At 29.4% G+C, this 27,236-nt stretch overlaps 2 protein-coding genes across 3 annotated transcripts in view; one reads left to right on the top strand and one right to left on the bottom strand.

Moving 5' to 3' along the window:
• Positions 1-227: 227 nt before the first annotated feature.
• On the bottom strand, positions 228-14,082 carry asp (abnormal spindle). Its single transcript, XM_014431157.2, has 14 exons — positions 13,718-14,082; positions 13,472-13,651; positions 13,087-13,308; positions 10,524-11,424; positions 10,194-10,290; positions 7,932-8,038; positions 7,165-7,407; positions 6,774-6,988; positions 6,059-6,181; positions 4,541-5,653; positions 3,591-3,783; positions 2,081-2,268; positions 845-976; positions 228-598 (listed from the first exon to the last, which is right to left on the bottom strand). Exons 1-14 carry the CDS (start codon positions 13,751-13,753, stop codon positions 410-412), a joined length of 3,939 nt encoding a protein of 1,312 aa, XP_014286643.1. The 5' UTR covers positions 13,754-14,082; the 3' UTR covers positions 228-409.
• A 1,456-nt stretch (positions 14,083-15,538) lies between these two features.
• cin (Molybdenum cofactor synthesis protein cinnamon) overlaps positions 15,539-27,236 on the top strand; it is a 16,981-nt gene continuing 5,283 nt past the window's right edge. The window contains exons 1-9 of one of the 2 annotated variants that reach the window (XM_014431148.3): positions 15,539-15,876; positions 17,946-18,076; positions 18,155-18,336; positions 18,659-18,821; positions 19,127-19,251; positions 21,126-21,279; positions 23,080-23,169; positions 25,821-25,912; positions 26,837-26,953. In XM_014431148.3, the coding sequence (XP_014286634.1) occupies positions 15,843-15,876; positions 17,946-18,076; positions 18,155-18,336; positions 18,659-18,821; positions 19,127-19,251; positions 21,126-21,279; positions 23,080-23,169; positions 25,821-25,912; positions 26,837-26,953 (1,088 nt within the window). In that variant the 5' untranslated portion in view covers positions 15,539-15,842. Of the gene's footprint in view, positions 15,877-17,067; positions 17,087-17,945; positions 18,077-18,154; positions 18,337-18,658; positions 18,822-19,126; positions 19,252-21,125; positions 21,280-23,079; positions 23,170-25,820; positions 25,913-26,836; positions 26,954-27,236 lie in introns of those variants that run through there. The other variant, XM_067045716.1, reaches the window with a different exon arrangement.

The following is a 27,236-nucleotide window of genomic DNA, read 5'->3' as shown; positions in this document are numbered from 1 at the left end:
AATCACTTTTTTTTCTCCCATGTCATTTATGACATACCAGGGGAGGGAGGTAATCTACATATTACCACCCTAATCTTGAGGAACAGTCAAGTTTTTATTCTTTAAAATGAAAGTTGACCCTCCCTACTCCCAGGCCAGATTCCAACAGGCATCGCTGCAGCTAGGAGGTTGCTAAGTTAATGGAACCTAAACTAAAGTAAAAGAAATATTTAAAAAAAAAAAAAAATAATAATTAAAGTACTGATTTATTTTATAACAATTACAAAAAGCATCATAATTTCATGCATCAGTATAATAAAATTAACCCTTTATAATTATACAATATCTAATTCATTACTTATCAATAAAATCCTCAAAAAATAAAATTCTACCAGGTACAAGTTATAAATTAAAAACAGTAATATATAGCTCATGACATTACAACAAACAACTCCTCGATTGCTGTCCTCACAGTTAAAAATGACACTGATTCGTTGGTATATCCCCAATCAGGTCTCAGCGATGGTACAAATCTGTACTTTTCAACTGGGTAGTTTTTCTTAGCCATGATTTTTTTATGGTAAAATTTTAACCTTTCTAAATCAAAGCTGTCCCTCAACTGAAAAAATATTAAATAACAAGATAAAATTTTCAATTGATAATAATTAAAAATAAAAAAAATTACTAATTAAAAAAGAAGCCAATCAAGTCACAAGCTACGATTTTATTACTTATAGTTATGTCTAAGTCTACATTTCGGTTTTTAGGAGACCCATTCTTAAATTCTTGGTGACCTTATTGTCTTTTTTTTCAATTAGTAAGTATTACGGCATCGGAATTTGAAAATAGAAGAAAACAATTGTACCTTTTTATCTTGGCGAGTAAGAAGGAGAAACCAAATAACAGATGCGGCTTTGCAAAATATTTCTGTATTCTTCTCAATGAACTTACCCATTAATGTTACTAAAATAGTGTAACCATCGAACATATCCATACTCTACAAGTCCAGGGAAAAGAAAATTTAGAAATTAGGTAGTGTGCATAACTAACATTTTATTTACATTATTTTAGAGGAAAATACAAATCACTAAAACAAAAAAAATTGTATTCTGGGGTTTAAACCTTTAAAGGCTTCAGCTGCATAGACTAGGGAAATCAAAACAATATATTAATGTACCAATTTTTTTAAACCCTATATCAATGATCTCTATAATTCACTTTTATTAATTTTTTCATCCAATTCACCAATTTATGATTATAACTGAAGTACGGAATCAGTTCATTGCACTATGATATTTTCTAGTTCTATTTTTCCAAAAGTTTAATTATATTTCTCAAATAATAAAATTATGGTTTTATAAATACTAATTATAGTATTTCTTAACCTGCATATTTTTTTAAATATTTTGGTTTCCAAATCTCAAATCAACTGCGTTCTGTAACTTTGTAAAACCAATCCCCGAAATAGGTACTCTATTACCTCTTTCGTCTGAAATCTCTCACTAGATAGAATGTTAAAAAAAGAAGATAGGAAAATGAGAACGGCAATTGGAGCACCCATAAACCTAATAGATACCACTACATTATGCAGCAACTAGTCCGATTGGTACCATTTCGTGTGGTTTTCTTTAAGATTCCTGTAGATTAGTGAAATACGCGTAGCATATATTGCAATTCTTGTGATTTTTAAAAAATAAATAAAAGGCCCTAGTAAGTTTTTCTAAATTTTGAGCAAAAAGTTTTATTTTGTTATTATTTTTATTACAATCTGTATCCAATGGTTTTTAGGAGTGCGGTTTTTAACACAGATTTAAAACTGAAATGTAGTGGTAGACTGCATTAAGGTTATGACTGAGTGTTTAATGTTGATATTAATGAAAAATTTTTATTATAGACAGCTATAGTTATTCTTCAACCACTAGGAAGCATCTGGAACAAAACAATTTTTACATCGGGAAGATCAGGAAAAAACAAAGACTGTGCGCAAGGACTAAGCTGAGTTAACCCAAGAGAACCATTACGTAGGATATGCTGTAACAAAACTTATTCTAAAAGTTTACTAGCGATAATGGTGTTACAATTATGGCAATAAATAAAATACCTGCAAGAGATAGTCAACGGTTTCAGGAAACCTGGCTAGTTTTAATATTATGTTCAGGCAGTGTACAAAAATGTCTAAATACAGTCCATCACGAAATCCTTGATTCAAATCATTCCACATGTATTCAAAAAAATATTCATCTTTAACCAGTTCCAAGCATAATATTGGAGAAAAAACTGTACAAACATCTGAAAAAAGGAATGCTATATGAATTTCAAAGAAAAAAACAAAAGCCATAAATACTAATCAAATTACAAATCTCACAGAATAAACAATAAATGTAATTAGGTAAAAAGGTATCGATTTTAATATTCCAGATCAATTTATTTTAATTTTTTGCTTTTATTTCTTAATTAAATACATTGTTATGTTTTCGAAGCTGTAGTAAAAAAAAAAATCTACTGAAGAAGCGAACTGAATTAAAATTTTTTAAAATTGATAACATTTTAATGAATCCTTATTTGTAAATTGTAAAATATTTTCTGCTCTTAAGTTAATGTTGAAATAAATTGATAATCAATTCCAAACCAGTTCTTAAAATCAACGGCTTTTTCATTTTCTGTACCCCTGAAAACATATGAAGGGATTCCTTATATATAAGAAATATGAAAAGTTAAAACCAATATTTGAGCATAAGACTTTAAAATTAAAAGCATTATCACTTTCTAGACCTCCGAGAACATATAAACAGACTCTCATATCAAATAAATCCAAAAAATTAAACTAAATTAACAAGTAGAAGATGGCCACGAGACCTGCTAATGTAACATGTCATTAGAGTGCTCTAGATTAGAGTGCTACCAATGGGTAATTTCTCTACATGCCTGTAACACTCCAATCTAACTCAGATCAAATTTAATAAATGTACTATAATGTTGTGATTAGCAATAAATAAGTTTTAAAAAATGAATAAGGGAGTGTGAAATATTAAACTTGATAGTATTTTCATTTCCTGCTCCTTTGAAAACTTACAAAGGTACCCTCATGTGTTAGAAATCTGAAAAGTTCAAAGTATCTGCAAAGTTATATGTGAGGATTTATATTCAAATCTTCTAATAGGACTTATTGTAAGAATATTTATAATAAAAGTTATTTAAAAAGTCCTTGTGATAGCAGCTAAACTGAAATTTTAAGAAAAAGTTCAATAAGGTTTCCAACCCTTTTTAAAAAACTATACTTTGTACACAAGAATACGGCAGTGGTGAAGTAAGGACTGTCTGGGTGAGAGGAAGAAACACATTGAATTGACCTGTCAAATTTTAAACTATAAAGGACATACTAGTTTATGCTTACCTATAAATGTTAAAATTTGCAGGAAAATTTTTTAATGAAAATATGAATTAATAAAAAGATCGGATTTATAAATTTATTTTTACTACTTTTTATTTCATAACCCAGATTTTAAAGGTACTATGAGGGAACATTAGTTTCAACATAGTACCTCATGAGTTCTTCCTCAGTCTGCCATATTATTGTGTTAGAGGTAAATAAATTGTATTAAAACAATTACCTATATCATTATAAGCAATTACAAGATTTCCCAAATCTCTACTGCCATGACGGACAAAACCTACAGCATTAGCAAACAGCTGTTTCAAAATCATACCCTTTTTTTGCTTTTTATTTTTCTGAATAGTTTTTTTCAACTTTTCTTCCAGGAGTTTTTTCATTCTCTTTCTTGTTGTGTAACCACGCCACCAAGCCTGAAATGGCAATGTTATACAGTTAATGTTAATTATCAATTTAAGCTAATGCAACAACAATAGCATGATACCCATGAAATAAATAATATATTAACAGTAATATAACAAATCTGTGTATAAGTCATCCTGTGTGTGGATCCTATGTTTTGATGAAACTTTTTTAGGCATATTCAAGATCCAAATTTCGGATACAATAAAAATATTTATGACCAGCATGCCCCAGGAGTCCCAGAAAAAATCAGGAAGTTGGCGTCAACAAAATATTTAATTTTTCTGGCTTTGACTGAGATAGAGAATGAGTTCCGAGTTGCAAAGCAATAAAATTTTAAATATATATATCCCTCAAAATATTCACATACTAAGCTAACTAAAAATATAAAAATATTAAAAAGCCTACAGAACAGAAATTTGTTTTGGTAAACATTAGTTTTTACTAATACTGAGCTCAGATTTCGATTCTGCACTAAAAAAAATAACAAGATTATTTTTATTTTATAATAAAATTGAAAAACAAAAAGTACTACAATATAAAAAACCCTGTAAAATAGAGATTTTTGAGGATAACACTAATTAAGACCATTACCAAGCTTATATTTATTTTCTGCACCCAAGAAAACAGCTGGTACACCAAATTTTTATAAGAATCAAAAAAAATAAAAAGTTGAATAAGAACCAGTAATTAGATTAATATAAATTATTCGTAATATGTATTATATAGCTGTATGTAATTCCATGGGATTATGAAAAACTGAAATACCTGAATAAGAGTAGTAGCTTTGTTTAATCTGATGGTTTCTTCATCCAACTTTTTTTTATGAGTAGATCGGTACCATTTTTGAATAATAACAGCAGCTTTTATCTTTTTAAGAAATTCACGCCTATCTTTAAGTGTACGCCACCAACATTGTAGAGTAATAGCAGCCTTCTTTTGCACTAAGTATCTAGTTCGAAGATTCCTAGCCAATAATATAGATCTATACCATTTTTGAATTTTAACTGCTGCTGATTTCTTTTTAAGAAAATTATCTTTACACAACTTCATATCTCTATAACTGCGATAGAACAATTGAATTTTAATGGCTGAATATTTATAAAGAATAATAGCCCTCCGTTGTTCTCTTCCAACAACAATTGCTCGATACCAGCACTGAATTTTAATTGCAGATGCTTTAAGTAGTACAAATGCTTTTCTATCCTTTTCACATAATTTAATGTTCTTATACCATTTTTCTATGACAGAAACAGCATTCTTCATCTTCACAATGTTGCGTTGATAGTATATCCTTTGCAGATGATGTTTATACCACATTTTAATGATATTTGCTGCCTTTTCTTTCTTTTTTAATTCTATTCTTTCTAATTGTTTTCTATACCACCTTTGTATTTTTATAGCAGCTTCCTTCTTTACACGAATTTTGGCATAGTACTTCCTCCACCATTTCTGAATTTTTATAGCAGACGACTGATACCTTGGAGCTAAAAATTTGTGCAATATTTGCCAAATTAAGGAATATATTTTTTCTCTGTGACCATTGACAATATCCGTAGCAATGATGTCTTCATTAATTGTATAACCATTATTCGCTAAGGCTGAAAGAGCGACTTGAACATTATGTATTTTTTGTATACGAGATACTGCAGGTGTCCATAATTTCTGTGAGTATGATGGATCCTTCAGAATTATTTCCATGGTGCGAGTAAGCCTAACTCCATCCCTCAAATCCAAATGTGTAGATAAACCATAATCGAACTCGTCTAAGTATGTCTGACGATACTCTAATTGATATCCTATTGCTTTTAAAGTTTTCTTGAATTGACCCACACATTTCAGAAAATCCTTGATGAACTCATTCAGCATGCCTTCACTGTCCTAGAAATCAATAAATTGTTAAAATAAATCAATAATTATGAAAAAAATAGTTCTTCTCATTTTATAACAAAGTAGCAACAAATAGAAGGTAGAAACAGCCATTCAAAACAAAATTCCAGTGATTTTTGTTCTAATAATTTTGAGAGACCAATATTTACTTAAGAGATTAGGAACTAATGGTCTACTAATGAAATATAATTAGCAACGTTAAAATTAAATTACTATTTTGACTACTTATAATTAACATATTAAATACCATTTTTGAATATTATAAAATCTAAATATTGAAATTAATAATTTTTTAAACTATAAATAAAGAATATTTAATAGTGCATAGTATAAATATCAATTAATAGAACATGATTATAAATATAAAACTATAAATACAACAAAACAATACCTGACCTTGATAGGTGAATTTTTACAAAACAGACATGGATCATAAGGTACAAGCCGTTTCCTTTTTGCATGATCAAGGAAATAAACTAGAGTAAGAAACTTCAACACCACAAAATTATTCATTTCCGTCTGAAAACAAATAAAAAAATTCAATAATTTTAAATTAAAAGATATTTTATTAATAATGACATATGATGAGTACGCAATCTTTATTTTTAAATTAACATTGAGAGCTTTGCTAGATCACATGAGTTAAGGATATAAATGAACTGAGAATAGTCCACATATGAGCCTAATATGCAGTAGTGTCACATGATGTTGGTCTTTGAGATACATCAAGACAAAAAAGATTTTTTTTCAAAAAGTAAGTAAGAAATTGAAAGATTAATAGTTGAATATATGTAAAAACTCCTGGTCAAGAAAGGTACGAAATTGTAAAGAAAATTTTTATCCTAAAAGAATAATTAACTAAGTTTGGTGGAATAATGAAAAGAATATATTTTTAAAGGGAAATGGAAGTGAAAATTAGATAATGATGATATTGGATAAGAATAAATTTAAACAAATAATATCAAATTGAATAGAATAAATTTGTAAGGACAAATAAGTAAACTGATTATTTTTTAAAATTATTGTTGATGCCTGGAAAGGGATTGTTCAAAACAATGATGCAGTAATGTAAGGTATTTCAAGTATTAACAAACAGACAAAATCTACTAACTGTAAACTCTGGCTTTAAATGAGTCGATTTTGGAAATTTGTTTTTCTCAATGATGTATTGACTAGAAAGTAAATTTTGTTTAAGGAAGTAAACTAGTCCACGATGTATGTTATTTTCATACAAAGGTATAACTTCTTCATAAATAACTTCAAGCGCAATTCTCAACCAAAGAGGGTTGTAATACATCATCATCTGAACAATTCGCACTCTAGCACCTGGAAGGATAGATATATATATATTAAAATAAGACCATAAAAAATAAATATAATTATAAAACACATATAAATATCGCTAAAAGGAATGAATCAATGAAAATAATTAAGGAATATATAACAGCTAATATAACAATAACAGTATGCATAAATATAAATGAGTAAGAAAGCAAACAGACCTTGGTTATGGTGTAAGCTTATATTATCTTTTACACTTAAAAATCCACTCTGGATCTTAGCTCGGATATTATAAATTGTCCTCTTCATATTTTCTGACTGGGCAAAAGCAGAGGCAGCTTTTCTTAAGGCTATCATATGACTCCCATCAGATAGCACGTATTCTTTGCAGGCAATTTCACGTGACGGGGCTAACTTTAAGGAGCTTGCTGTCGATTGGTCCCACAGCTTCATAACATCAACTCCTAGAAAACAAAACAAATAAATAAATGTCCATTTTTAAGCCATCTTCTTCTTGTTATGCCTTGAGAACCACAAGATAGTTCTAGAGATAGAGTTGATAAATTAGTGCATAGGTCAGTGAGATCGTCACGCTATGCTGACATATCAGCTCATAGTTATTTTATAGCTCATAGCAATCATGGTTATTTTACTGATAAATCAGGATATAATCTCTAAGGGTTTAATGCACATTTAATGACCTGATGTAAGAATGTGAAAAGCCGCAATTTTCAAGGGCTAACCAATATTTTGTGCTGTAATTTTTTTCTTTATAAAGCAATTGTGTTAGTTGGTTTAACACCTCAATTCCAACCTGCAGTATGAATATGGACCATATAAAACAATTAATAAGAATTGTATAATTTTTAAGAACTGCTCAGCTGAAAAATTGATATCATGTGGCTTGTCACACTCTTACTGTGAGCACTTCATTGACAGTTGTTTCATGAATTTATAATGTGTAAATTCAATTTAAATAAGAATATACCTTCAACAATACTGCCAAATTCCTTAGGAGGCCTTAAAAGAGAGTTTAGCCATTTAATTAACTCCAGTTCAACTTTCTCCAACCAATCTCGGCAATGTATCGAATGCCTAAAGAGAAATATCACCTAGTTATTTTCAATAGAACAACGTTTCAAACTTATCAGAAATGTACATATAAGTAAGAAAAATTATTCATATCAGCATAATAAAAGATTTTCTTCTTTTCTCAACAAATTTGCTGAAAATGACTAAATATTACCATATTTCTTAATTTACTATTGTAGGAATAAAACAAAAAATTCAACTAATAGTTTTCCTTAATAACTAAGATATTTAAAAATAATTAATATACATTAGAGCAATATGCCAAGACTAAATTAATTATGCAACAATGATTTATGATGCCAGAATTTTGAAAAATGCCCTCATTGTAACAACTAACTTGTTCACATGGTTGGTGGAACAAGAATGTTTGATCTAGTAGGATAAAAATATATAAAATCTAAGTCTCAGAATTAAAATGTTTAGTGATTCACATATTGGCTTTTGTGCCCAGTGATGGGGAAAAGTAAGTAAATCCACAATTTGGACTTCTTGGATCTTTAACTAAAATAAGAAAATTTTTTTTTTTTTTTTGTAATTTTAAATGCTGTAGAATACCGTTTAAATGGCTCCCCAGATTAACCAAACTATTCCCAAGGCGGTTAAAAAAATGAAATATAAATTTAATAAATCTTTTCTAGTTCAGTAGAAACTAGACGAGTAGTTTCAGGATTTACGATATCATCACAACCAATTTATTCAAACTAAAAGGTCACTAATACACAAAAGAAAAAGTTATTTTTCCTATAGCAAACCTAAACCTGTGAACTTAGGAGGATGAGCTTAGTAACCAACTACTTTAGATCAAGTGTGACTATTTTTCTAAAGTGTTAAGTTAAAAAAGAAAAGATTATTTGTCTCAAGTTCTTCAATCCATAATAGAACATGGATTTTTTTTGTAAGTTGTACTATTCTTGTAAATCTTTTAATTATCTATATATTCAAAGATAATTAATTTTTAACCTCCTTTATTAATTTCATAGGAAAATAAAAAAATTCTCTATAGTTTACAAATGATTAGTAGTGATTTTCTCTGACAGCTTTAGTTAAAAATATTTTCCTCTATAATCAAATTTAAATGAAAGGTTTTACATGGTTCCAGTATTACCTAATTCTGTTCAGTAGTGTTAAATCTTAGGTAGAAGTAATTTCTAATAGTGAGCAAATTAAAATGACTAAGAAAACACTAGGTTCGGCCAAACGGAAAAAAACTATCTTTGTAACTACCTTTAAAAACTAAATGATTGTTTATACTCTTTCTATAAATCATATATCTAAAGAAATATTTATTTGAAATTAGAATAAATTGATCTAATGAATTTTACCTCAACATATATTTATATAAAAATAGCCCACAGATTAAAATTTTCCCTTTCCAAAATCCATCTAAACCATACTTTTTTTTACTGTATTTTGGTGGATTTAGGAAATAAACTGTTCAATTGTATTGTATTTTAATTTTTAGCAAACGCAAGAGTTAAATTAATACAAATCTTTTTTTTAAACCCTCTGGATTCAACAGCCCGACCAGTTAACAGGTGATGTCTTGGTCCTGACCAGGGGTCGATAAGTGGGGATCTTAATTATAGATGACCAAACATTGACTTTATTTTTTAAAAATAAACCATTCCATTGAACCAGATGAAATATATTAAAACGTTTCTAGATCAGTAAGCAGTATTTATTTTTATTTCATCAATATAATTACAAAACTGTCCATAAATACAAACAAAAATTGCACTTACATTATATTTAAAATATTGCGTAGACACTTTTAATTTGTTATTTATTTTGATAGAGCAGTTTATTACCAAAAGAACTTTTTTTAACCTCATATCTGACATAAGGAATAGGAGAGGTTATCCTAGAGGTAACCAACTTATCTAACCAGAGTGGGAGGGTCGAGTTTTCATTCTGTGGGACTGCCATGAAATAAAAGATGGCCCAGACTGAAATCGAACCGACACTGTTACAGACATGAGGTTGCTACAGTGAGGCCTAACTACCTCATTTCCAAAACAACCAGTCAAATTTAAATCAGTCTCAAGTTAATTAATGTTTACTGCATACTTAAAACAACAATAGAATGATTAAAAAAATATGATTTTCCTACAATAATTTAAGTCTGAATGAGAAAATTAGTTATAAAATAAACACATACTTGGAAAAGGGATCTTTAATAGCTGTCATACCATAAGGATGTAGTAAATAATCTGGCTCATCATAAAATGTTTTGTGTGGACCCTCATGTGATATGCCTAAAAAAAAAAAAAAAAATACAAAAAACAGTATAATGACCATCATTATAACAAAAACTAAATCAAATTGAGCCATCATTAATAATTTGTATTTAATTCTGGTAAATTAAGGAGATGATACATTGTCAAATCTTGGTCAACTCCTGACTGATATTTAAGGAAAATGTCTTTTCAACCATCCAATAAAAAAACAAAACAAAAAATCATAAATATCAATGAAGTAAATAAAATACCTTTACTAGAATCAGTTCTTTTCGGACTCTTCTGTTTTTCTACTTTCTTGTTAACATTTAAGGTTCCAGGATTAACTTCTTTCTGGGTACAAATGGAACTAAACTTCTTCAATATAGGTTTTAAGGGAGAGATCTCAAAACACAAAGACGGCTGAGGCTGAGGTAGTTTCACAATCTCTTCTACCGGTTGAATAGCAGAGCTATTTGATTTTTCAAATGAAGAATCTGAGCAAAGAGATATAATGGAAAATGTTCCTTCATGTTTGTTGGTTTGCATTATTGGTTCTGACTTGATAGAAAAATTAATTATAGGTTTTCTATCTTGGATTGACTCATCAAAGCAATTTTCCAATTTTATTTGAGAATCAAACGACCTGACTTTGAATGGAGAAATTTCAAACAATGCTGAATTTGATGACAACTGTAATGGTGAGTCTAGACTATCTCTATCAAAACTTAAACAAGCTAAATCAATAGAAATATCCCCTTCAATTTTTTCCATTTTCACTTCTTCCCTTTGTAATTCGCCTAAATGAATATTTAGATTGAATTCTCTTAGAGGTTCTCTATTTGTTCTTTTTTCTTGAACTTTAAACTTAGGACTAGAGGTTTGTATTATTTTCGAGTTGTGAAAATTAAGTTCCAATTCCTCTTCTTTAAAGGAAGTAAATGAAGCATTAGTTAAATATTCAGTACTTCTTGGCTTAGTATCTGCAATCGCACTCGGAAAACAAAGCTTAGGTTCTTTGACTTCATAAGTTTCTCTTCTGAGAGCATTGGTAGGGAGGCATTCAGGAAATTTATCAGCAAACCTCACAGATTTTAACTTAGTACTATCACCATTATCAGTTTTTTTAGCTATTACATTGTTTTTCTTATTAACAAGCCGTTTAGTAGGAGCCTGAAAGATGAAAACTGATTAAAAATAAAACCAATACTGCATAAACAAGGTCAAAAATCTTGTAAGGAATTAGTATTTGAGCATGGTATTAAAACATTATAAACACATGGGATTATTTAAATGACTGTAAAGTTTAAAAAAACATAAGAGAATTCATGCAAACAAACAAATGAAGAATTATAAGTATAGCTATATAATTGCAATAATAATAGCATTAAGTAAATGTGTTATTCCATAGGAGGAGTAACTTAAATCAATTGAAATAGGATAGTTTCAAACTACTAATTAAGATTTTAGGGGTATACTTTAAATTTTAGCATTTCGAGGATAAGATAAATTGAAAGATTTGAATTTGAATTTGTTTTGAAAGAGGCACAACTTAAAAAACACTTTTTGATTATTTTACATTGGATGTATTCCAAAGACAGCGCATACGACTGAAGGTAGAAAGCAACAAATAGGGGCAGCATACTATCCCATCTTAACCAACCACTCTTTGAGCATTCCTCAATCCACCAAACAATAAGGAAGTGGGGGCGACTACCCATCTAGCCTTATTCCAATAGAGGTGAACAACCTTAGGTAGGCCCACCACCGGTGGCTTCAGCAACCATTGATCACCAAGACACACAAGGCTTCTGGTATCAACACAAGATGCTGCCGGCAAGTAACACTCTGTGGCAACTATATAGAACAAGTCCAATAGAATTAGTCCTAAAGGCAAAATCTCATACCGATTACAACAACAAGACTAACATGGGAGTGCAAGCTGATGAAGGGTTCTGGTAACCAGTGTACAGGACGTAGCACAGAGCCGAGGAACGAAGTGGGCATGAAGAGCCAACTCACCGTCCACTGAGCATTAAATAATAGGTCATCCTGCAGTATACTGAACATCCACAAAAGGCACATCAAAAGAATGTATAGTGTGTGAGGATGTGTGGTGCACAATAAGACTCCAAACTGCCAGGGGTATCACTCCCTGACAGTTTGCATCCTCCCTTTTGGACAGATAAGTTGTACCACAATCAAAGCATAGCAGCAACATGTTCTTTAGAATATTGGGCCAAAAATGTTAATTGTGTCCATTGTCATATAGCTTTTCTCTACACAGGATACCTTGTAGATTAATAATCTTTGAATTTTTTACCTAGGATGTCTACACATCGTTTTCTATCCTCCAAAGAGAAAAAATAAATCCTTTCATCCTAACATAACAAATGATCTGTTCAATATTTTTTTTTTTTTTTGTATTTCAGTACACATAATACACCAAAAAAGAAAAGATTAATACTGATTATATATCAGTAAAATAAATAATAATACTTATGGTAGCACAATTATAAATATAAAATATTTTACACTACAAATTCAGTGTGTCAATATAATATTAATGTTCTAACATGAAACAAGAAAGATTCAGATTCACTAACAGAAGAATGTACTTCTCATTAATAATAACCAGCATATCTTTCATATTTACTAACAACAGTAGAACTGATGTTTTAATAATAATAATAGCATTATTCCAAACCAGCCTACATGTTCTTAAAAAGCAAGAACTTTTCCATTTGTTCACAAAATCCCAGTCTGTTTTCCATTCAAATGGCATGTTAATGGAACATACATTAAAAAGTAAAATGAAAACAAGTTAATATTAACCTTTTTAGATTGTGGAGCTACAGAAGAACATGCAACACTTATATACGAAAACTTTTTATCTCCATTCAAATGTTTTAAGCATATTTTTCCTCTTAGTTGAACTACAGATGATGGTGTCCAGATTAACTCAAGAGAGTCAGTTGAATTACCAGGAATGTTAAATGAATATGCACTTAATTCCAATCCTATGTTTTGTAGATCACCATGCACTTCTAGAGCTATCTGTTCAACAACAAAAAGTAAATATAGTCACATTAATAATTAATTGGTAGATATAACATTTCCATAATAATTATAGTCAATAATAAGTATTAAATATTGTAAATAACCATATCAACAAAAAATTATTGAAATCAACTTAATGACAATCTGGCAAATTATTTACCTGAATGTTTGTGTCCACTGGGTTTCTGAAGTAAACAATTGTTCTTACAGTTGTATGTAGTTTAACATTATTGAAGGAAATCTTAGGAACAAGAGCAAATGGAGCAAGAACCAAGAAAGGTGGAGGATCCGAGTCCCTTTTCTTTTTTGTTAATGGAGTGATAGGTGGAGTTATATTCACCTACAAAAGGAAATTACAATTAATAAAAATTAAAATGATTTTACCAAATAATGATGTATTAAATACCTCAAAGAAATCTGTCCTTCTTTTGATCCCAGCCATCACTTATGGCAAAACTAGTTAATCCCTCACTGCAAGAAAGTTTGAAGACTTAGGACTGAGGGTCAAAGTCTATGCACTGCTCAAAATCGATATAAACACATTTTAATCCTATAATTATTATATTCACTTTATTTTTAACAAAAGATAAAAACTAAATAGGAGACAACCCTAATTCACTATCAAATTATCACTAGTGACACATTTCTTTGAAGACATCACTCGCTGGAGATTATTCAGTTCAATCACTAAAATATGTCACAAGAATAAAACACAACTGTCACGAAAAAGAATAAAAATATTTATCACATAAATACGTTATAAAAGAACGGTCTTTTCAAAAACGCAGTTTCGCCAACCTATGAAAAACAAAATTATTTACTACTCTCTCCCTTTCCAAGATCGATTGTAATTTAAATGTATGCCGTACCCTAGCGTAAAATTTATTTTGGATAAGAAATGATTTAGTTAGTTTTGTGATTAAAGAAAAACGATTAGTTTTTATTCTATATAACAGGTTAACTGTTATTATTAGTTTTATTTTTATCCGTTATTCTAGTTATTACTAATTCTTACCAGCCCCTGAAATATAACAAGAAAATGATTAAAATCCGGAAGATGTTCACATTCTTTTCTCTTACATTCTATCTCTAAACAGTTGGAAAATCGTTTACAATGCTGAAATGCATTCAGCCGTTCACGAAATATACGAGGAAAAGCAAATTAAAAGTAAAAAACTTTTACGAGTAGAACCCGAACATTCCAGGTTTTCCAGGTATGAACACAAGTCTTATTTTGTTCAGGATGAAAATATGGATAGTGTAGTATAAAATTATTTCTTAAATTAAAATTTTCTTTTTCATTAGGAGAGAAGAGAACGGCTATTTCATGCTCCACACCATCTACCTATATGTAGCAGTTCGCCAACACTATTGGCACTCAAGTGACTGTAAAAGATACCCTCTTGTACTGAAAAATTATTTTTTTAAATTTTCGGGCTCAAAGGAATTAACTTTCTCTCTTCAAATAAATTTCTTACCATCTGGCCCAAAAATACAAAATTTATTGTCACAGAAAACCAATACTTAATTAAAAATTTAAAAAATCGGCCCATTCATTCCAGAAATAATCGTGGCAGAGATAGGAAAATATTCAAAAATGCAAAAATGTTAGAATCATGGATCTCTTAAACAAATAGATCCTTTGAAAATTATAAATCGAAAATTTGACCGGACTACAGTACTCTCTTCACCTTGGTAAAATGGAATTGGAAAGTAAAAAGGAACTTTAAAATTTAATCAAACAGATAATTACAGATCTAATTTATAATTACATTACATTTAATTAAGAATTTTCTACAAGGGATAGACCATTCCACGATTTTGTTTTTTTGTTTCTACCGTTCTGTTCTTTGTTAGGTACCTGTGTTTATTTATTTGTTTCATTCCAATTGAAAGATAAACCCAACAGCTTATCGTTGAACCGCTAGTTAGTATTGGTGGGCTACTTCATTTTGTATTTCGGTTGGACGGAAACGAAATAAATACCAGTATTTCGGTTGTGTAATACTAAACCCACCAGCCTATCACTACTAATACTGATACAGGACTACTGGGTTTCGATTTGAAGCGATAATACAGAAATCTCAAACAAAAGTAGTGGAACTGTCCATCCATATGTCACACTGCTGACAGAACTTTCGGACATTAGAACAGTTCGTAGTTCTCTAGAGTGCTTTTTGCTAAATAGCTCTTTTGAACTAAGTCATTCATGACCTACATGTCCTTAGTGTTTATCATTTTTAGATCCAATGTTAGGTTTAAGATTAAAGGTCAAACTTACATAATATTAAACAAATAACTTATTTATGTTATTTTAAAAATAAAAACATTACCTGTTCCGTTCTATTCTACACATTTTTATTTTACTTGTATTGCTCAAGGTGCATAATGTTATTCTCTGAAAACCTTGGTTATTAACTTCTATTCTAAGAAATTTTAGTTAATTGGTGGCTATTGTCATCGTTTATGTACTTAAGGTTATGTAATTTAAACACAAGAAAGTAAAGCAATTCATTACTGAATTCGTAAAAATGGAAAATGCTATCAAGTTCTTGATCATTACAGGTAAATGGTCATTTACATATCTACATTTGATGAGTCTATTATATTTTGTATATTGAGATTGAACATCTGAGTGATTTTTATACTGTCTTTTACTCATAATTGTTGATCGATTACAATGTTTTAAAAATCAGTTTAATTTAATTACAAAATAATTCTCAACAGCTTATCAAGGTGTCTCTTAAAGTTTGTTGATCTTTACTTTTATCACTGTTAATATTCACCTCTCCCCATGACATTTGGGTGTTGTTATTACTGATTTAGTTTTTGATTTGAAAGTTCATGCCACAAATATTTTTTATTAAAACGTTCAAAATGGCCCTCCTTAAAGGCAAGATTTTCAAATTTTTATTTATCCTTTGGCTCTTATGTTAGGACAGAGTTAAAATTGTTGATGAGTGGTGTACTTAAATATTTTATTGCAAAGATTTTTTTTTTAATGTTTTGGTTCTAACCATAGCACACTAGCTGATTCCTTTAAGGCCAATTTGAAAGAACTCAAAGAAAAGTAGATTCACATATTTTGGTTTAATACGGTACAGTTATGAATTGGTCTAGATCCATTGAGTATGTCTGTTTAGAGTCAGCATGATCTCTTTTCCTAAAGCATACCATCTTAGAACAAACCTTGTGTGAGCTATTTTTCACATCTTGGAAAATCTCTCCCCCATTTCCTGAATAAACTACATAATGTAGAGTAATGATTTTTGTGCCCAATTGACTGACAGAATACAGAATCAAATGTAAGAGATGTATTATTACCTCAGAGTGATTTTATAAGCTTATGTACATAATCTGATGTCTATCGTGGTTCATGGGTGCTATTGGTCTGTCCCGAAAATTTTATTTAGCATACTTGAGGCTTGTTAGGCTACATAGTTTTTAATCTGAAAAGAAATAAATGTATTATAAAGTATAGTTTTCTTTTTTATAACTGCACCAAGAAGCAGGCTGGTGGTCAAGGAGATTTATGTTGGTTTGAATCTGTCTTGAAATAAATACTGGAAAGACAAAATTGATGGTCCGAAAAAGAATGAAACTTATTAAAGTTTTATAGTTATATTTAATATTCTTTATCATTCTGGGCCAAGCTGTAAGACTAGGAAAGATATTAATCCTCCTACTTCTGCTTGTAGTGTATAAGACGATAAAGAATAAACTACTGTGGAAAACTGGACTCAACATCTTCACAGAGAATGATTTCCCTCAGTTAGTGAGTAAAGAGAACTTATCTGAATTTGAAAGGAAATAGTGAATAGAAAATTGACTTGAAATAGTTGAATAGAAAATAGACTAATTCATTTAAATCTTTTTCAATGGAAGATGGAAAGAATAAAATAATTAGAATGGAGGATTTTAAGTTGAAGGTTACTTATTAGTATTGATACAATTTACTGAATCCCATATTGGCCAGAGGAAGGAGGAAAAATCAAATTAAAGTTCTTTATGATACTCTTGAATCAGAAATAAAAAGAATTCAAGTAGAAAAAAACTTCATTATTCTCTTAGATGTATAGTTTTGAGTATATAATAATAACCTGACTACACTTTAAGCTTGTGTATATAAAACCCTGATTGGTTGGTTATAACTTTTAAAAGTAAAGCCTTACTTCAATTTAGTTATATATCAGTATAGCAATATTTAATTGGCAGGAAAAATGGTGCATTAGGAAAATAGAGAGGTCTACATTTTATATATTTTACTTTGTCTATTACATGCAATAGAAGTGGCTGCGGTGGTTTACTAGTAAGCTATTTTTTTCGGAATGGACCATTGGTGTTGCAATAAAATTACTGTATATGAGATTATATTCTACCGGTGGGTATTGTTTATAAGAAGGCTACTTTATTTGCCTACTAACAGAAGAAAGAGAAAAGTCACTAATGTTTCTTAATTTTGTTTATTACTTTACCTAATAAATTTCTCTGTTACGGACAAATGTTAAAATTTGATACAATAATTTCCACCCCTTATTTTCTGGGGCCTGGTCTCAAGTCAAGCTCTGCTCTCTAAATTTACATAATTAAATTTTAAAAGATTTTTTCACATTTAAGTATTGTAATTATTTTAGTGAGTGATAGATGTTCTTGCGGCCAATCAGTTGATGAAAGTGGGCCAAATCTTGCGAGAGAAATATTAGAAAAGAAGTTTGGTATTGTTCTAGAGATTAAATGTATTCCTGATGAGCAGAAGATTATTGAGGTATAGGATTACTTTTTTTATGACAACTGTTCTCATGATGTTTAAGAATTGATTGTTAGCTACTAATTAAATATTAAGTTGGAATTAGTTAATGGAAGCTCCAGAGCTGATGTTATTTTAACTACTGGTGGAACTGGCTTTTCACCGAGAGATGTTACTCCTGAGGCTACCAAAGCTGTTATTGAAAGGGAAGTTCCTGGATTTCCTATGGCAATGCTTTTAGAAAGTCTTTCAAAAACACCACATGCAGCATTATCAAGGTTAGTTACCGTGATACTATATGCATTGTTATGTAATTATAATGTAAATTACCTCTAGAAACCATGATTTGACTACACTTTAAACAGCTAGATTTCTCTATGTTATTACTGTAGTAGTTGGGATTATGAAATGTACGGCGGTCAGCAGAATAAATGAAGTGGATTTAAATTTTAACTGAGTGGTTGGTTACTATGTAGTATATAAGGGCTTGAGGATTTGTTTAATCTCCCATTTATATCTTCATAGAAATCAGTTATGCATTGTAAACTTTAAACTAAGTTAAATTAATTTATAGATGCATCACTAGAAGTTATTTTTCAGGCCTGTATGTGGAATTAAAGGTGGATGTCTAATAATAAACTTACCAGGAAGCGTTAAAGGAAGTTCAGAATGTTTTTCTGCAATCGCTCCAACATTAAAACATGCTGTGGATTTGCTTCAAGGAAGAAATGATCATGGTTCATCTTTAATTAGGAAGAGCAAGGTAATGATTAGTTTTATAATTTTAAGGATTAGAAATTTTTCTTCCTCATTAAATGTTTGACTTTTTTCATATAATGTTGATTTACTTATTTCAAAGTAAAAATTAACTTTAAAGTCAGAGCAAAAAAATTTTTCCTCTCATTCAGATATTGATGAAGACAATTCATTCATTAATGTAGTATTGTAGAAATAGATATAGACTATTACTAAAAATGGTGTGAAATGTTTTTTGATTTTCTATAATGATATTAATGTTATTCCCAATAAAATTCTATTTAATATATTTATTTTAGCCTTCATTTTTAGGTATCCACTAGTAACGTTGCAAATAGACCGAGAGAGTCACAATGGCCAATGATCTCAGTTGAAGATTCACAAGAATTAGTTATGCAAAATAAACTTAAGTTGACTAAAGAAAATTTACCACTAAGGTAATTATGTTTTTGAAGCCTGTATCTCTGATTGAATGATTATCTAATACTTTATAACAGAACTGATTCCATGAGCTTTTACTGATCTCATTGCCCTTGCTGGTATAATGTTAATAGGTATAATGTTTGTCAGTCTATCTCCACTTCCTCTCTTGTTTTTCAACTTCACTTGTATCTATTTACATTTCATCTGAAATTTTGTTTATTGAAATAATTTCAATTAGTATTAATTTATCTTCTGTGATCATTGCCAGTCTAAAACTAATTTTCCTGACTATAATGTACAATTGTGAATACATGTTTAATCGAACATAAACTCTTGAACAAAAGTATCACATTACTTGATTTTTTATCTCCTGAAATTATACCACAGTCCTATATAGATAAACTTAAATTTCTCCACAGATGAGTTAGGTATGATGATCTGTTTACAAATGTAAATAAGAATTGATACCTTACTATTTTATTTTCAGAGAATATTAATTCCCTCAGTTTATTTCCATATTTTTCATTTGCCAATTCATTCTCTTTCATTTAATAATATTTTTAGCTAATGGATTTTTAAAAACTGGTTGACTATAGAAAACACTTGGCGAAATTTGTTGGAGAGAATGGAGATTTGTTTAATTCAAAATTTTCTTTTTTCTCTATTTGGTTTTTTACTATTTCTATAGCTTTTTAAAAAATTTTAATTAGGCTCTTATTTCTTGCATGCGATAGTCTCAAGCTGAGATATTCTACTCAATATTTCAAAATGGCTTTTTTTATGGAAATTTCAAGTGATACAATATGCTTGACCAGCAGTCTAGTTATCTTTCCCGAACTAGGTCTAACTCACTCGTGGTGAAAGTATGGAACAGACATTTAACTCAACATTTATCTTTACGTAACATAGTATAAATTTTTATGGTAAATCAACATCTTTTATGGGGAGAAATATTTGGCCATTCTGCTTCATCGATATTAGAGGCTTTTGCTTTCCATCTTGCTCTGTGGTATTTTTTATTTTGTCTATTATTCTGGTTTTAGGTCTTAAATGTGGTTTCTTGTCTAGGCATAGTTCATAAACTCCTAGGAATTGATGAGAATATATCAGAGAGAGGTTGATAATTTCCAAAAATATATCGGTATCCAGTCAATTAAGTTTAAACTTTATCAAGGTGTGTATAAATAATCCTTCTGTTCTCAAGGCCGCTACTTATTATCAACTTTATCTAATTAATGAAGTTTTATGGAAATATTTTTATTAATATATGAAAATATTCTAATCATTTCTTATTAAGATATTTAGGATTATTAAAACTAACATCAAATTTCAATACTTTTAGCACCGTTTTACAATACAAATTTTAATATTATTTAAGTTAAACTGTCAAAAAAAATATTAGTTATCAGCTAATTATGAGGATTTACTCATAGTTAATTAAATTTTCTCGAGGATCGTAGTTTAAAAAGGGCTCGAATGATAAAATTGGTTGGGGAACAGAGGCCGGTGTGGAATCACCCTACTTCATACATGTTGTGGCCATCTTAATTTTCATATCTATATCATACACTGCTGATATACTAGTTTTTCATCTGTTAAAGCCCTGATCCACTTTGATTTTTGTATTGAGGAGTTATCTTTTTCTTAATTTTGCTTTTTAGAATCTTAAAATCATACTGGATTGGACCGACTAGTTATTTGTTTATTAATATAGCTATACGTTTTCCTTAGTTTTTGGTTTATGATTTGTATTGTTTGCTTAATATTCTAATATTCCAGCACTTATCCATCCCTTCTAATTTTCCTTTCATTAATTAATCTTTTCTTTGGTGAAGGCTTTTGTCCTTAGTTTTATTCTTTACATTTCTTTTTCTTTTTTTTTTTTCAGTTTAGACCTCTTTGGTCGTGTAATTGCTAGTGATGTTTCATCTGTTGATCCTCTCCCACCATTTAGGGCTTCAATAAAAGATGGCTATGCAGTTCTGTCAAGTGATGGGAAAGGATCCAGAAAAGTATTAAAATCCTTAACTGCTGGCATGTCGGTTGGTTTTCTTTATAAACTTTCACTTTATTTTTATTTTTAATGGTTTAGTATGGGTTGTAAAAAAGAGTACTGTCCAATTTATACATATTCACAATAAATTGATTTTTTACCTTTCTGTGTTTGTTTACGTTTAGTTTCTAACAGTATAGATTAGTCGCCTTTAGTTCTGAGTGTTAAATCCTGTTTACAGAACAAAATTATCTTATAAAGTAATTCATTACTCGAGAGGAAAGTGACAAAGATACATTTGAGGTATTGTATGCTGTTAGAATCTGGCTGTTTTACCCTAATGAATGAATCACTCAGGAAGTTTACTACCAATAATGAGACAGATTATGTGGTGCTTTACAGTTTAAAAGGAAAACTTTTAAAAAAACAGATGAAGAGGTGAAGTCAGATGTACAAGATTTCTTCAGTCAATAAAATTTTTTTTTGCTCCTGGGATTGACAAGATGCTCCAATTTGGTTAGAGGCAGTGGAGCACAATGGAGCTTATTGTGTGGATTAAATGTATTATGTAACTATTTTAGTTAAATATGCATTTTGAAAATCTTATCAAAATTTGGACAGCACTTTTTTTTTACCATCTAATAAATATATTGGAATGATCCTGTTTTATTTGTACCCACACTATTAAATACGAACTTTATAGTTAAAAAAAAAATATGTTTAAATATTTTTTGCATTAGCTGATAATGAATGTTTGTAATGAAAGCACACATTTTTTTGTTAGTTTAAATAAGGATTATATAATGTATAAAATGTAATATTTAGAAAGTTTTTGGCTTATTTTTTATAATATAGAGTTATAAATAACTGTATTTTAACCATGACAACACATTGTCATCACCCATGTTTGCTACTGGCTATGTTCTAACAGCTGGTACCTAGATGTTTTGTGGGTTTTTTAACTGAATTACTAGAAAGTTATTGTATATTACTGCATTTTTTATAAACCATTCAAACAACATGAAATAATCCAGAACAATGTAAAAGACCTTTTGAAATGTAAAAAATATAATTGAAAGTGTGTAAAATAAAAGAATACATAAGTAAAAAAAATTTGTATACATACAAAAAAAAAAATTTGATTATAAAAATCTTTAAAGGTGGCAGAATCCAGAACGATCGCAGCTGGTAGAAGCTAGTACAGTACTAAACACACTTTGAGACAGTACAAGGTGAAAGGCAGGTGTTAGACCTCTTCCCACCACTCCAAATGTTAGAAAAGTGCCCTCCCTTGAACGACACATTGTTGTTATACATGCCTCCATGTCGCCACGGGTTGACGACAATGTATTGTCAACTGAGATCAAAGTGTTTTTAAATATGAAATACCAATGAGGATAACATAATTTACTATTAAACAAGTTGAACATGATATGTTGTTTCCCCTGAATTACCACAGTTCTGCAATGAATTTGTTTTATGTTATAGTTTAATAGAATAAAAATTATAATTTTCCTGTATTACACAATTTTAAATGACCATATTAAATACTTCTTTTCAAAGCTGACATTATCTATTTAGATTTTCGGGTCTATTTTTTGTCATGATTTTGTGTTAATAAACTTGATAACTTTTTTCTTTAGTATGTTAATTTCTTTATTAAGTTGATGTGTTATTATTTATTATGAGAAACTTTATCTCTCGCCCTTTTTTTTACCTTAATGATATCCTTAAGAGACATGGTCTCAGAAGTAAGATTTTTTTTCTATTTCATTCTGTTTCATTTATAAAACAAATGCAAAATCTGTTTAACAAAATTTTCTATCTTTCACCTTTAAATGTTTCATAGGCTGATGGTGACATGATTTTAAATAATGGTGAGTGCGTAAGAGTCAATACAGGAGGGCCTTTACCCGCCAATGCAGATGCTGTTGTACAGGTCAGCAATGATATGTTTATAACTTATAGTTCAACTTTTTAAAATTTAGTTCAGTAACAATATATAATTAAATTTATCTTTTTCTTTATTCAGGCATGTTAAGTTATGTTATACAATGAACCAAGAATACTTGTTTAAAAATTGATTTAATGATTTTTATAAACTTTTAGTTATCCTTTTGTCTGGAAATTATCGTAGGTCTAAGGTTTTAATTTCACTTGATGCAGAGGAAGTGCGGTTGTTGGTTAAAACCCTTTGTTGGATACCTTAATAGTTTTAAACCTTATAGTGCCCCTTGAGTCCAAAAAAGTGGGTTATAAAAATGTTCTGTACTTATTTGTTGTTTCAAAACATTTCTCATTCTCCTAAACTGTCGATTCCTTAAAAAAAATCCTGATTTAAATGAATCATTACTGAAGTAAACTTGTGATTTAGGAAGCATGTAGGTAACATTAATGACCACTATTAAGAAAAAAATTCTATTTAATCAATCCAAATAGTTTAAATACAATTTATAATTTTTTTTTATGTTGGAAGGTTTTCAATAATCTAGAAGCAGAAATTAAAATCTTGATTAATGTATTCCCAAAAAGTTTTTTTAACTTCTTTTTTGTGAGATGTGGCAGCCAGTACATCATAGATAGAATAAATGAGGCTGGTTCCATATTGAAGCTAATAATTATTTGAATCTGTGGAAGTAATTTTATTGTTACATCGGCTGAACAAGTTAAGTGGACTGGTATGTTCCCTTACTTAATGTTTCCTCCTGTGTTCTTCCACAGTTCCTATATTTTCTTTTGATATAGTCATCAACAAAAGAAGATGTTCTATTTCGGTCATCTTTGTCATCATTCCTTTCCATTGTTTGAAGGATTTCATTCACTTACTCAACTTGTTATTCCTGTCTTCATCAACCACAATAGTGTTTATTTTATTTACAAAAGTATGTTGAGTTAAATATTATTATAATGTTTAATATTCCAGTAATTCATGACTTATAAGAAAACTGAATTTAATACTAATAAGGTTTTAAAAATAATTTTGCAATTATCAGCTTGAACTCACTTATATATTTTTTTCATCAGTATTGAAATAAAAATTTGAGGAGATCTTATTTTTAAACTTTCTTTAAATTCATTGTTCCTTCCATTGATTATTTTGATTTTTGTTGTCTACGGTTGTTACGGCGGGTAGGGGTTCAAAATGAACCTTTACTAGCCCAACCATGTAAGGTGATGAAAAAAAAAAGAAATTATTTTGTCGAATTTTGTTACCGCTTTATTTTGACATAATGACATAAAATAAAATAAAAAAATTAACTTCTGAAAATACAAATAAAATTAATTTTACTAATTAAAAAACACAACAAAATGTGGGTGTTGTCTATGCGACTTGAAAAAAAAAAATAGTTATGTTTCACCCTGGGTGGTGGGGCCCCTCGTGGAGAGACATCTTCTTGGAAAAGATGAGCCACCCGCCGTGGAATGTATCAGGGTTAGCCAACCTGCTGGCAACTACTGACCAGGTAGAGAGATAAGGGGCAACTGACCCGGTCTAAGCTTGCGTAAAACTGGTATTATTAATGCTTCTGTGGCCAAAACAAAACATGGTAATACGCAATCCTTACAACTATAACAGATAAATAAATAAAGCATATGTGGCCACAACAACGGTAAAATACTATTACTTGGTTTTAACTTAATTAGTACTAAAATAAAATACTTAAACAGTCTGTCATCTCATCCAGTTTTTAACTACCCACAATACCAGCAAAATTTTATGTTGTATCTATAACTAACTGCTCTAACTTCTATTTTACATTTTCAGCTTACTATTTGAATTGTTAGCGGTATCGTGAAAACATACCACACCCCCAACCAATGACCATTTTCGCATTTTAATCAGATATTAAAATACCTCTGATTATGGTAAGTGTTGGCTTTTCTGTTTGTTGTTAAAGGTTTGTCAGTCACTAGGGGCTTCATTTAAATATGTATCTGTCTTTTGTATTTTGTAGTAGTTTTTTTTGGTGCTCTATATCTTCTTAGTTAAGTTATGTTTGTTGACAGGCATCAGTATATTTGTTTATGTCATTTTAAGTATCTTCACTATATGGTTTTGAAATATTAGTGTTTTGTTTATATATGAAAGTTTTGTTTAAAAGAGGTTGATGAAACGAGTTCTCCATGTATCATTAGAGTGTAATAGAAATTGGATTAATTTGTCTGACAGACAGAGTTTTCGAAATTCAGTAATATGTTTAAAAACTAATTATATAAAATTTTAATGTTTCAAAATTCAGTATCTACTAATGCTATGGAACTTACTAATAATGAATAGATGAACCAAAATGCAGTTGAAAAACAGTAGGACTAGAAGCTTTAACCTGTAGTATGTACTTTTAACTTATATCAATATTTATTACAACTTATGGCATTACTTATAACTATTATTTTTTTTTTAAAATATTATAATTTAAAAAAGTATTTAATGATCTCTTCTAACTAACTGAGTATTATTATTTTCTTAGTGGTTGTTATTTATATGGATATTAATATAGATAAAAAGAATCTTCAAGTAATTAAACTTTGTCTCCTAAATCTTAAATATTATATTGATAATTATTATTACTAAGACATAAATTCTCTTAGGTGGAGGACACCTCATTGTTGGAGGCAAGTAGTGATGGCGAAGAAGTAAAGGTACTAATAGCTGTCGCTCCAAAACCTGGGCAAGACATCAGGTAATAAAATATCAATTAAAAAGGAGTTATGGTAACATTTTTAAATATGTTGATCAACCAATTAAATTGTTCCTTTTTGTTCTCCATCATATGTAGGATAAGGTGGGACTGAATGGGTAACCTAATTTTTTTTGGCTCATCTTCTATTGAAGATTTGTACAGTATTATCCAAAGTAGGAACGTCAACATTTATTCCCTCAAAATAAATAGCTGACTACATCATGCCTGGACATCATATCCTCAAACCTAATTTTAATCCTTAACCAAAATGGGTAAAATAAATAAAGGTATTTTTTATTGTATCTGGTTTATCAACTACAATACAAAAAAACAAAACAAAAAAAAATTGAAAATTTCTTACATTTAATAATATGTGGGTCAATCAAATCTTTTTATTCTGTTATTAAACTTTTTTTAAATTTAAATTTGAATGTCTCGATATAGATTCTATCTAACCATTTTAACCATTCTTATAGCATAGATGTATGCTTTAAGAATGGTTTAAGGAGAGAACATTATATCATAACATTGTTTAAAAAAATAAAAAATTGTAATAATATTAAGAAAATATTGATAACAAGTTGTGTTTTGCTAGAAAAAATATAGTATATTAATATTAAACCACTATAATATATTAGAATTGATATAATAAGCATCATTCTTTACATTCATTACAGGCATATATTTTAATTGTATAATTTGACTAAATTTTTTGACTCATCATTTCCTAAGATTATTCCTGCTACAGCACCTTTCTATTAATATCAGTTTGATTTATGTTACCATTTGTTTATTTGACAGGTGGTAGTGGTTAAATTGGAAATTACAGTATTACTAAATAGAAAAATCAATCAAATATCATTCATAATTTTATACAGTTACATTAATTTTTTTGTCTAATTAACTACTTTTTATTTCATCTAGACCTGTTGGAAATGACATTGCTTTAAATGAAGTTGTTTTGAAGACAGGCGATGCTATAACTTCTATAGAGCTTGGACTCCTTGCAACAATCGGTGTTACTTCTGTTCCAGTTTTCAGGTATATTTAAAATTATGTTTCTTTGAAGAAATAGCTTGTATTTATTCATATTAATTTTAATCAGTGTAACTCTTGCGAGTGGCTAATGCTCCCATGTGGTAGTGCTCAATCAGTGTTTTCAGATCTACAAAATAAAAAAAAAAAACTTGTATTTAAATTACTTCAAACATTAAATTTTATAATTATTGTTTCTGAATTGATTATATTTATAGTTGGTAATATTTTCGTTTTTTATTATCTGAAAATATAGGAAGTATATATTTTTTAAATATAAAAGATGTAA

The sequence above is a fragment of the Halyomorpha halys genome, unplaced genomic scaffold (genome assembly GCF_000696795.3).
Source record: "Halyomorpha halys isolate HHAL.00 unplaced genomic scaffold, Hhal_1.1 Scaffold946.1, whole genome shotgun sequence".
NCBI lineage: Eukaryota > Metazoa > Arthropoda > Insecta > Hemiptera > Pentatomidae > Halyomorpha > Halyomorpha halys.
Note: the sequence above shows the minus strand (reverse complement) of the source record. Positions and strands in the feature narration are given on the sequence as shown.

What these genes read in the sequence shown, in the direction of transcription:
- asp (XM_014431157.2), bottom strand. Translation starts at nt 13,753, where the DNA reads ATGGCTGGGATCAAAAGAAGGACAGATTTCTTTGAG. An exon ending in GAAGGACAGATTTCTTTGAG is followed by an intron (nt 13,652 to 13,717) that starts GTATTTAATACA and finishes TTCCTTTTGTAG; the next exon opens with GTGAATATAACTCCACCTAT. An exon ending in ATTAAAGATCCCTTTTCCAA is followed by an intron (nt 8,039 to 10,193) that starts GTATGTGTTTAT and finishes ATTTCTCTTTAG; the next exon opens with GCATTCGATACATTGCCGAG.